General features: G+C 39.6%; 2 protein-coding genes across 3 annotated transcripts in view; both read right to left on the bottom strand.

Annotated features, from left to right (window-relative positions):
- Positions 1–9: 9 nt before the first annotated feature.
- On the bottom strand, positions 10–5,919 carry eif1axb (eukaryotic translation initiation factor 1A X-linked b). Its single transcript, XM_057823908.1, has 7 exons — positions 5,731–5,919; positions 5,174–5,257; positions 5,009–5,112; positions 4,873–4,923; positions 4,720–4,801; positions 645–736; positions 10–556 (listed from the first exon to the last, which is right to left on the bottom strand). The coding sequence occupies exons 1-7, from the start codon at positions 5,744–5,746 to the stop codon at positions 551–553; spliced, it is 435 nt and encodes a 144-aa protein (XP_057679891.1). The 5' UTR covers positions 5,747–5,919; the 3' UTR covers positions 10–550.
- A 1,132-nt stretch (positions 5,920–7,051) lies between these two features.
- rps6ka3b (ribosomal protein S6 kinase, polypeptide 3b) overlaps positions 7,052–12,230 on the bottom strand; it is a 55,604-nt gene continuing 50,425 nt past the window's right edge. For both annotated transcript variants that reach the window (XM_057823900.1, XM_057823901.1), the window contains 5 exons: positions 12,029–12,190; positions 11,776–11,852; positions 11,584–11,701; positions 8,189–8,329; positions 7,052–8,108 (listed from right to left, as the gene is read on the bottom strand). In XM_057823900.1, the coding sequence (XP_057679883.1) occupies positions 7,986–8,108; positions 8,189–8,329; positions 11,584–11,701; positions 11,776–11,852; positions 12,029–12,190 (621 nt within the window). In that variant the 3' untranslated portion in view covers positions 7,052–7,985. The remainder of the gene's footprint in view (positions 8,109–8,188; positions 8,330–11,583; positions 11,702–11,775; positions 11,853–12,028; positions 12,191–12,230) is intronic.

Genomic DNA, 12,230 nt, shown 5'->3' with positions numbered 1-12,230 from the left:
TGACTTGACAAAAAAAAAAAAAAAAAAACATGGCTGTCATTGACTTGCATAGACGTCCAATGCATTTGAAGTGTGAGGGTGGCAGCGAATGCTGCCACCCTCCCTCTTCAAATGGATTGGACGTCTACTAGAGATAAACGAAATCAACTCCCATGATGATGATCGGACACTACGTGAAGACAAATGGGAAAATAAAACAAATGGTTCATGTGTTTATTGGAGAATCCAAAGATTCTGAAGTTCTCAAATTCCACCTGACGTGAAATCAATATAAATACACTTTTTTAAAAGGACTTAAATGTTTCTGCAGTCGCACGTGCCTCCGCTGGAACACGGGGGAAAAAAATCTAAACGTTGATTCAACTTTTTTTGCGGGAACACTTGTTCTTTTTTTCCCCTCGATATTTCGCGAGCGCGTGGTCACATTCAACAGACACGTCTACGTATGGAAATGGAAACAAGACTGAAAATGTAGATATGGGGTTCTAGAAAACGTCGGCTCAAAATATCCCCCGTTGGATAAACGTGCGTCTGGACGTGTGGCGGGTCTTCAGATCTGAAAGAAGTGGGGGTTACAATGTTTTTTTTTTTGAGAAGAGATGAGGTTATTATGATATCCAAAGAAGAACTAAAATAATGCTTACTTCATCAATATCTTCATCGTCGTCTCCAATGTCGTCAAACAGGATCTCGTCCTCATCACCGTTACCGAAAGTGTCTGTCTCGTTGATTTTGGCTAGGAGGGAAAAAAAACAAAACAAAAAACGTTCAATTAGGAAAGCTATTTAAATAAAAAGCAATTTTGAGAAATAAAACAATATCGTGTGGATTTTGGGTCACTTTCTGTTGATTTTGGGGCATTTTCAGGTGACTATGTATATTTTATGGTAAAAAAATAACATTCAAGAGAGATTGTGTTAGTGGGTGATTGAGGGTCACGTATTGTTGATTTTGGGGCATTTACGGGACCACTTCATGAGGATTTTGGGGGATTTCAAGGTCTCTGTTTATTTCTTTTGGTCAAAAACAATGACCACCGATAGATTTTTTTTAATGGTTCATTTCAGGTCACTTATGGTTGATTTTGGGGCATCTACGGATTACTTCGTGATGATTTTGGAGTATTTCCAGGTCACTTATTTTGGTCAAAAATAATGTACACCAATAGATTTTTTTTTAAAATCATATTTTTGATTCAATACGGAGTGACCTCATATCACCCGTGTCAAAAAAACAGCTTTCTCTCCGCCCGTCTGCGTGGCTGTCGCGCGCCCGGTGGGGCTTGCGTGCTGCTGGATGTGGTAGGGCATGCTCGGGTTGGGGGTTCCGGTGCTGGGATTGGCGATGCGGCGGCATAGGGTTGGTCGCCAACGGGCTTACACTCATAAGAGATTCACACGATTACTGGGTTCTAGATCACAGAACTGATTTGTGTACACTCTACCCCTTTCAATCACTTAGCTTATAGTCTTATAGACACCCCCACCCCCATTCTCCTCTTTCACTGGCCAATTGGCCCCCACATGGTGTAAACCGGAAATACATCTCGCTGACGATAGCACCAGCATATTAGTAACTAGTTTAGATGTTCAATGTATTTCTTGTTGTTGTTTGTGTATGTGTTTCTTTTCTTTCTTCTCTTGTATTTCTTTTCTTCTGTCCCCCCATAATCCCTTCCTGTTCGCTGCTTTGTCATAATAAAAAGGTATTTTGAATGATCACAATGGGAGTATGTCAGACTCTCCATGTGAAACATTAAAACTGTTCAGAATCCGGGCACTTAGACTTCCATTCTCTGTGTCAAACAGCTGAACAGGACAGGTTTAAAAAAAAAAAAAAAAAAAAAAAAAAAAAAAAAAAAAAAAAAAAAAAAATAAAATAAAAAAAAAAAACAGCTTTATGTTGGCGATTTTTTTGACCAAGAAATCCATCGGCAGTGGCTCGGAATTTTCCCCAAAATCAGTCAAAAAGTGACATCGCCCACAAAAAATAACTACAGGTGGTCATTATTTTTGACCAAAAAGAAAAGAGACCTTTAAGTCCTTCAAAATCATAATGAAGGGATCCATAAATGCCCCAAATCCACAATGTCACCAGAAATTACCCAAAAATATGATCTCTCTTGAAGCCCATCATTATTTACCAATAAACAAACAACTGGTGACCCGGAATCGCCCCAAATTCAACAGAAAACTGACCTGACTTTTTGGTGGAGGTGGTGGAATACTTATCTTAGAGATCATATTCATGGGTGTTTTTTTATTGAATTGTTGTTGATTTGGGGGCATTTACGGGGCACTTTTTGATGATTTAGGACAGTGGTCTCAAACCGGTCCTCAAAGGGCCGCAGGGGGTACTGGATTTCATTCCAACCAAACGAGACAAATACCTTTTCACCAATCTGGTTTCTAACAAGTGTAATCAGTTGATTGCAATCAGGTGCTGCTTATGTTAGTAGAAACCTCATTGGTTGAACTGTTTGTGCTGGATCTGTTGGAACAAAAACCAGGACCCACTGCGGCCCTTTGTGGAGTCGGTTTGAGACCGCTGATTTAGGAGGATTACCTGGCTCTTCTTGTTGACTTTTTGGTCAAAAATAATGACCACATATACATTTTTTATGTAAGTTTTGGACACTTCTCCATTGAGTTTGGGGCATTTACGGGTTATTTGCTGTTGATTTTTTTGGCTTAAAAATGACTTTCAAAAGAGATGTATTTGTGGGTGATTTCTGGTCACTTGTTGTTGATTTTGGGACATTTACGGATTACTTCGTGATGATTTTGGAGTATTTCCAGATCACTTATTTTGGTCAAAAATAATATGCATCAATAGATTTTTTTGTCACTATTTTTGATTCAATATGGAGGGACTTCAAATCACCTACTTCAAAAAAAAAAAAAAAAGCTTTGTTGTCGGTGTTTTCAAACCAAGAAATCCATAGGAAGTGGCTTGGAATTTCCCCAAAGTCAGACAAAACGTAACATCACCCACACACACACAAAAAATCTACTGGTGGTCATTATTTTGAACCCCCACCCCCCAAAAAAAATCAACTGTTGGTCATTATTTTTGACCCCAAAAAAATCAACAGTAAGAAACTTGGAAATCCTCCAAAATCATCATGAAGTGATCCGTGAATACCCCAAAATCAACAATAAGTGACCAGAAATCACCCACAAGTACATCTTTCTTGAAGATCAATTTTAACCCAAAAAATCAACAGCATATAACCAATAATTGCCCCAAAATCAATGGAAAAAGTGTCCAAAACCTACACAAAAAATCTATTTGTGGTCATTATTTTTGACCAAAAAATAAAAAAAATCAACCAACAGGGAAAGCGTGGTAATTCTCCTAAATCATCATAAGTGATTTGTAAATGCCCCAAAATCAACAATAACCAAAAATCACCCACAAACATGATCTCTATTATTTTTTTCCACCAAAATGTCAGGTGACTTCTTTGCTGAATTTGTGGCAATTGCAGGTCACCTGCTGTTGGTTCTTTGGGGATAAAAAATAATGGACTTCAAGAGAGATCATATTTGTGGGCGATTTCTGGTCACCTATTGTCGATTTTGGGGCATTTACAGATTACTTCATTACAATTTTGGAGGATTTCCAGGTCTCTTCCTGTTGATTTTTTGGTAAAAAGTAATCACCACTAATAGATTTGTGTGTGGGTGTGATTTCAGGTCACTGATTGTTGATTTTGGGGCACTTACAGATCACTTTCTGATGATTTTGGAGAATTTCCAGGTCACTTACGGTCAATTATTTTGGTCAAAAATAATGTGCATCAAGAGATTTTTTGTGGGTGATTTCAGGTCACTTTTCTGTTGATTTTATGGGGTTAAAAAAAAAAAATCAAGAAAGATCAGATTTGTGGATGATTTCTTATCACTATTGATGATTTGTGGGCATTTACGGATCACTTAGGCTAGGTTCATACCACAGGTCTTAATGCCCGATTTTTTCGTGTTTTTGCGACTGGAGTGAGGCATTAACGTGACGGTCCGAACATGACAAGTCGCATAGAAGTGGGCCATTTCAAATGCGATCTGGGTCACTTTCATATGTTGTTTAAATCCGATCTGGGCCACATTTTTCCAGAATGTTGCGGCGGTCTGAACTGTCAAGTCTCCCAAATTGGAATTCATGCCACAATTACGTCAGCAAAGAGAGAGAAAGACAGGGCGCTATGGTAGCGGTGCAGCTGTATATGTTAGCATTAGCTCCTAGTTTGAACGCGGCTTTTGGGGAAGGCGCAGGTTTGACAACAGTCATAAAAATTTTTTTTAAAAATGGGTTGAGGATAAACCTGAGAATGCTCTGTTTTCTCTCTGCCCCAAATGAATTGTGGGCCATTTCTAGATGACTTCCTGATGATCTTTGCGGGTCAAAAATAACGACCACCAATGGAGATATTTTTGTTGGGCCACCAACGATGATTTTTTTTTTTTTCCCGTGGATCCAAAGTCAACAAGTGTTGTGGTTGATAATTAGTTACAATAAGAATTGAATAAACATATGTTTTTTATCTTATCTGTGATCATTTGAGCAAAAAAACAAAACAATAAAAACCCTGCGTGGCATGAATTTGTTGAAACATATTAGGAGTTTTATTGGTGTCAATCGAGTGTAAACTGCGTAGGTTCCAAAATTTTGTTGAACAACATATGTGGGATGCTTTAACGTGTGCATATCTTGTCTCACCGTGTTCCGGCAGCTCGCCGTACGCCTTCAGGCTGCGCGCTTCGTCCGCGTTGTACTTGAGGATAACGTCGGCCTTGTTGTCCTACGACCACACGAATGCCCATCAAGAAAAACCTCCGAATACTCCCAAAACAAAATGAATTCCTTGCTCACCTGGTAATCTCTCAGCCCGACCAGGATAATATCCGACGCGTTTATCCACACCTGCAAGAGTGCAACAAAGCGTTCAACTCAATGACCCGCGCTCAGGGTCGTGCCGGGGTCGCCGACTCAGCGTTAGTGTGTGTACCTTTTTCCGGAGCTTTCCTCGGATGTGGCAGAGCCGCTTAGAGCCGTCGAAGCACAATGCCTCCAGACGTCCATTCCCCAACATTTTCAGCACCTGTGCATATTCTGGAAGACACAAAAATCTCACTCGTCCACATGTGGTAAAGTGACTTCCTATGGAACTCACCCTGTCCGTCCTCTTTAAACACCAATTCTCTTTTCTCGGATTCGTTCTCATTCTTTCCACGCCGCCGATTCTTACCTCCCTTACCTAGGTGCGTGAGAACAAATTGAGATCTTAGCTCATTGGATTCAATTGACGGCGATTTACGTCCAATCAATTCGAAGTGAGAAGGTTGAACATTCATTCAATCCCTGCCACTCTCCCAGTTCAAATGGATTGGACGTCTACTTGTGATATAGTCATTTGAATTCACAACACATACAACAAATCACCAAGTTAGGACTTTAAATAAACAAAACAAGTCAAACTGGGCCGAAGCGGGTGTGGTGGACCTCTAAAACCGAATTCGAGCGGCACAATTCCAAATTTGTCGTTAGCTTTAGCGACTAACGGACAGTTGGTCTTTCCCTTAAAGTGACATTAGTAGGTCATCACCAACAATCGACAAAACAATAGTGGAATTCTGCGAAGCTAACTAGCATTAGCATCTCTCGTCACGTTTCCGTGCTTGTCTTCCGTTTCACCCCGCGGCGCGCTTCGACACAAAAACACATACTAGCCTTTATTTTTGGGCATATTCCTTCACGTTTCTGTGACGATAATCCCAGTGAATAGAAACCGAAGTTAAAAATTACTGCTTAGTGTCAGGAAAAGCGGTTATAGCTCAATTGGAGCGCGAGAAGTGATAAGCGACGAGCTAGCTATTTGCGCGATTACCGAGGAACTAGCTAGTCGACTGCGCATGAGCAAACCGGGTAAAATTAACTTTATTGAACAAATTTCGTTTACAAACTTGGTATATAATATTTCAGAGATGACTCACAAAGTGCGTCACGTAGTTACAAAATAAAGCCGTGCATGAATACGGAAGCATTTCACTTTTGGAATCGATAAAGTAATACAATTAGACACAAAATTAAATAAAATACGAAATATCACATTATAAACTCATTAAAGGAGGGTCGCAACTGTGTATGTGAACTATTTCTTTTTTATAGACTAAATTACATTGATAATTTTGTGTCAATCAAATTAACTTTATTGTACTAGTTTCGTTGACAAACTTGGAATATTTAATACAATATTTCAAAGATGATTCACAAAGTGCGTCACGCAGTTACAAAATAAAGTCACGCATTTTAATTTTAAAGTCGATAAAATAATACAATTAGACATAAAACGAAATAAAATATGAAATATATAAAGGAGGGTCGCAACTGTGTATGTGAACTGTACTTTTTTTTTTTTTTTAGCTATAAAGCTAAATAATATTTAATTTTGTGTTACTCAAATTAACTTTATTGAACTAGTTTCGTTTACAAACTTGGTATATATAGTACAATCTGTCAGTGATGACTCACAAAGTGCGTCACGTAATTACAAAATAAAGCCGTGCATGAATGCAGAAGCATTTTAATTTTGGAATCGATAAAATAATACACAAAAATGAAATAAAATGCGAAATATCACATTTGTAGACTGACTGAACAAGAGTCGCAACTGTGTATGTAAACTATATTTTCTTAAAAGGATAAATTATATGAATTTTATATTTTTGTTTCAATCGTTTTTTGTGTAGGTGAATTTTTATATTAATTTATGTACATAAAAAATTCAAGTGTTATTTTAACAAAGTATTATTCTTAAATGTATAATTATTTTAGTTAAAATGTATTCTTGCAAAATTTAGTTAAACTAATATTATTAGCTTTTTGAAATGTTATCGAAGTTTAGCTAGCTGTACCTTAGTACAGCTGCCCTCTAGTGGTAATAAATAGTCGTTTGCCATATGTAAAAAAAATATTCGTCCTATGTACTTTCATGAGATAAGAAATACAGTATCAGGATTAAATCTATAAGTATGACAAATCAACAAAGCCATGAGCTTATAATCATTTTTATTTTCATACAAAGTCTCCCTGCAGGTATAAAACGAAACAAAACAAGAGGTTGTTTGTGTCACATGTGACAGACTGAGGAAGAGCAGAAAATGAGAAAAAAAAAAAATACAGAAAAAAAGCATTTCTTTTACATTCCTTGTTCCCAAAAGCTGTACGACCACAAATTCCCAACCAACACATTCCTGATCAAAGTGGTCGTTAAAAAGCTAAGCAAAAACCAAGCGGGTCTTTTATTCTTTTTACATGCTACATGCTAACGTAGCTGACGTTTCCCTGTGCCGTGGAAACCTTGGGATGGATTTGTGAGTCCTCGCGCTAGACGAGTAAAAACCTGAGCTGTTTTTATTTACAGTTCCCGTTCACGGACGTTATTCGTTCGTGACGGAGAGGAAGTATGTTTGTTTTTGCCAGTTATGAATGGAAGTTAATCGTGACGAAGTCACCTTGTGCTGACTGTATTGTTCATTTTATTTATTTAATTTTTTGCATAAATCAATGTTCTCAAACTGGGGTCCATCAGTAATAAAAACGCCACACAGCGCATTTAGTACATTTACGTCCTAAATGTATATTTTCTGCGTATTTTTTGCTCGATTGGACACAGTCGTCATAACGACTGAAGTTGAAAACAAAGCGTACTACAGCTTTAAATGCTTCTGTTGGGTTATTATGTTTCTACGATCAAATATCCCTCGGTAACGTTTATATACACGCTTCCTATTTTGATTGTCCAAAGCAAAAATTCCACAAGTTGCGCCGTCAACTGTCCATCAACTGTGCGGGCGGGAGGGACGGCGGCCCCTGTGTGCTCCTTTTTGGGGGGTCAGCGCTTTCTAGATTCCATCAGTAGTCTGTCTAAGGTCAGATAGAGGTCAGAGTTGACGGGAGGCGAAGGTTCGGGGAGGGGCGTGTGGTCACAGTGCTGTGGAAGTTAGCTTCTTCACGCCCCTCCGTTGCGCCAACGTCGAGCACCCCACCGGCTCCAGGACGGGGGGCACATTCCTGTTGAGGGCCGAGTAAGTGGCCGCCATTGCTCCCTGGAACACATTAATCCAATGTCAGAATACAGAAAGACAAAGGTCAATAGTTAAAATTAGGCTACGAAGAAGTTACAGACCTTGACCAGGTGTGGCGCGTCATGCCTGTTGAGCGTGTATTTTGGCAGCTGATCTCGGTGCGTCACCCACGGGTGGCGAAGGACCTGACCCGCCGTCAGTCGCTGATGGGGGTCCACGTGGAGCATTTTTGAGACCAGATCCTAAAGGGCCATAAACTCCAACATTATCCATGTGCGTGTTACTAGCATAAGGCTAAGTCCACGGATAAGCATCCACACAACCTATTAACACAGAAACATGTTTAATAGATATGCTATCTAACTAGTGTTGGGAATCGTTTGAATTTGAACGGTTCCGGTTCCGATTCCACGTTTCGATTCCGGTTCCAAACGATTCTCAATTCAGATTCTTTTAATAGGCAAGGTCAAAAAAATTGCACAATTCATATTCATTTCTTAACTTCTCGATTATTTTTCAAATTATAAGAACTTTCAATTAAGTTTGCTATGAATTTCTCCCAGGGGCTATTTTTAAATTCTATATAAATATCAGTCTTTGAACGTTATTGAGCTCCCACTAATGGGCTAACCTGGTGCAGAATATCAAACAAATAAAGAAAAACAACTTGTGAATCCCAGTCCAGATTAGCAGCGGGTACAGTATCAAATCAGAAACAGTTTTTGTTGAGGAAAATGATCATATCTGCCTTCTCAGGCAGTAAGCGTGAGCGTTCTGGACAGATAGTGTCTCCTGCAGTGGAGAACACACGTTCACTGGGTGTAGATGAAGCTTGAACACATAAATATAAGAAAGTGAGAAAAAGTCGCAAATATTACGTAGGGGTAAGGTAGCTGTGAGCCGTTACGCACTTTATATACATGTACCTTAGCTGGGAGCTACGAAGAGGCATTAGTATAAATTCTTCTATTGATTATAATTTGATGTAGATGAGGCACAATAATAAGGGTTTCCTTATTTGTAAAACCGATTTTAAAACAAAAGATGCTTTTAATACTGCTGATTTTAACGGAGGCGGCAACGCGCTACGTAAAGTAAGTAGCTACTTATAGAGCTACACATGCATACAGTGTATCACAAAAGTGAGTATACCACTCGCATTTCTGCAGATATTTAAGTACTGTATATCTTTTCATGGGACAACACTGACAAAATGACACTTTGACACAATGAAAAGTAGTCTGTGTGCAGCCTATATAATAGAGTTCATTTATTTTTCCCTCAAAATAACTCAAAATATAGCCATTATTATTTACAATCAACAAAAGTGAGTACACCGCATGGGAACTACGTACATCCCTAAATGTCCCAGTTGAGTACTGCTTGTCATTTTCCCTCCAAAATGTCATGTGACTCGTTACAGGAGTGCTGTCAGCATTGCTGCAGAGATTGAGGAGGTGGGGGGTCTGCCTGTTAGTGCTCAGACCATATGCCGTACTTTACATCAAATTGGTGTACATAATGTCACCCCAGGAGGAAGCCTCTTCTGAAGATGGTACACTAGAAAGCCCGCAAACAGTTTGCTGAAGACATGTCAACAAAGCACATGGATTACTGGAACCATGTCCTATGGTCTGATGAGATGAAGATTAATTTGTTTGGTTCCGATGGTCTCAAGCATGTGTGGTGGCGACCGGGTAAGGAGTACAAAGATAAGTGTGTCATGCCTTCAGTCAAGCATGGTGGTGGGAATGACCCCCCTCCACCTCTTCAATCTCTGCAGCAATGCTGACAGCACTCCTGTAACGAGTCACATGATATTTTGGAGGGAAAATTACAAGCAGTACTCAATTTGGACATTTAGGGATGTACATAGTTTCTTTGCCGTCTACTCACTTTTGTTGCCAGGGGTTTAGATATCAATGGCTATATTTTGAGTTATTTTGAGGGGAAAATAAATTAACTCTATTATATAAGCAGCACACAGACTACCTTTCATTGTGTCAAAGTGTCATTTTGTCAGTGTTGTCCCATGAAAAGATATACTTAAATATCTGCAGAAATGCGAGGGCTGTACTCACTTTTGTGATACACTATATATAAATATCAGTCTTTGAACTTTCTTTCCACAGGAGTGCCCTTTTACAAAGATGTTTATTTTTCAAAAGCACAAGGAGAAAACATTTAGACATATTCTTTTGCATATGTTTTAGAGTGTCTTATGCTGCAGGTATTTATACATGTTATTGAGCTCGGACTAATGGGCTAACCTGGTGCAGAATATCGAACAAACAAACAAACAAAGAAAAACCAACTTGTAAAACACAGTCCAGATTAGCAGCAGGTACAGTATCAAATCAGAAACAGTTTTTGTTAAGGAAAATAATCATATTTGCCTTCTCAGGCAGTAAGCGTGAGCATTCTGGACAGATAGTGTCTCCTGCAGTGGAGAACACACGTTCACTGGGTGTAGATGAAGCTTGAACACATAAATATGAGAAAGTGAGAAAAAGTCTCAAATATTACGTAGGAGTAAGGTAGCTGTGAGCCGCTATGCACTTTATATACATGTAACTTAGCTGGGAGCTACTACGAGGCAACAGTATAAATTCTTCTAATGATTATAACTTGATGTAGATGAGGCAAAACAATAAGGGTGTCCTTATTTGTAAAACCGATTCTAAAACAAAAGATGCTTTTAATACTGTTGATTTTAACGGAGGCGGAAACGCGCTACGTAAAGTACGTAGCTACTTACAGAGCTACACATACATAGCTAGTACTTACTCTCGTACTCTTCCATCCATCCATCATCTTAATCAGTCGCAGGGGCAGCAGAAGAGCGATGTAATCTATTGTTTAACTTACCTGGTTCTGACTGGTTAGAGGACCAGTGCAGCGTGTCAAATACGCGGCACTCAGCTATGCACTACTCGGCACTTGTATTCCGTGAAGTTGGAGGTGTTTAATCATATCGTCATGCAGCCTCCTTTGCATGATATAGCCGTGTCTGAGTTGGCTGGTCATTTTTCTTTGTGAAGTTGAGCCAAACGTTTGAGCGCCACTGCACAGTGTCTACGATTGAAATTAAGTTGCAATGCACAAACACACACTTTATATGGTTTCTTATTCGTGGTGTTTGGCAGCTATTTTTTTCTGGTCGGCGACCAGGGCATCGAAACTTGGAACGGTTCTGGGAGAATCGGAGTGTTAGTCCCGAATCTCATCGATGCTCGATGCCCAACACTATATCTAACTATAAATAGTGTTACAAAGTAGAGACGGTTTCTTTTAGAAAGGTCACACACTTTGTGAAAAAAATAAACCATCTAACAGATTGAAGAGGGAGGATAGGAAAGATTGGGTTATGAGTGCATGGTGCTTGTGCAAGCAGTGTTATTGATGTGTAGGGAAACCATATGAAGACATGAAATACCCTGTGTCTTATCCAGCCTAGCATTGACATAGTCTAAATATGAGTGTTAGCTTAGCACACCTTAGCTTCTGCAGACACAGAGTTCCAGTATCCTCCGGAGAGTGAGAATTTTCCGCTACCGATTCGGGCCAAAATCTCCTCTGGCGTGTCTTCGGGGCCGTTTGCAAATGGAGTGAAACTGGAAAAAGGCATGAAGAGATGATCTGAATGATATGGAATATGTGCTCAAAGAGCTAGTTTTCATTAGCTTACCCCGTTAGCATGGTGTAGAGAAGCACTCCGAGGCTCCAGATGTCACAGGCGGCATCGTAACCCTGCTTTTTTAGAACCTGGTAACAAGAAATGCTCAAAAATCAATTGTCAGGAGTGGGAGGAGCTTCAAACCAAAACCAAATCATCTGTTTATGTTCCACCACTGGTCAGAACACGTTTCTGTTTGATATTGAGCTCATGGAATAACAAATAATCAGATAAATTCTTCAATTTTCATTCATGACCTACTCACCTCTGGAGCAACAAAGTTAGCCGTGTAGCACGGCGTCATGAGCAACCCGTTCTCCGCTCTCAGCTGTTTAGCGAAACCAAAGTCGCAAATCCGGATGGATTCGGCGTTACCGCTCTCGTCTACGTAGAGGATGTTGCTAGGCTTCAGGTCTCTATGTACCACCTGCGCCAAAAATGGAATTACTCTACCTTGCTGCAAAATG

This window comes from Corythoichthys intestinalis, chromosome 20 (genome assembly GCF_030265065.1).
Source record: "Corythoichthys intestinalis isolate RoL2023-P3 chromosome 20, ASM3026506v1, whole genome shotgun sequence".
Taxonomy (NCBI): Eukaryota; Metazoa; Chordata; class Actinopteri; order Syngnathiformes; family Syngnathidae; genus Corythoichthys; species Corythoichthys intestinalis.
The sequence above is the reverse complement of the archived record's forward strand: the minus strand, read 5'-3'. Positions and strand labels throughout refer to the sequence as shown.

Coding starts and splice junctions, on each gene's coding strand:
- eif1axb (XM_057823908.1), bottom strand. Junction 4,924..5,008: donor GAGGAAAGCTCCGGAAAAAG/GTACACACACTA, acceptor GCACTCTTGCAG/GTGTGGATAAACGCGTCGGA. Junction 4,802..4,872: donor TCGGGCTGAGAGATTACCAG/GTGAGCAAGGAA, acceptor GTGTGGTCGTAG/GACAACAAGGCCGACGTTAT.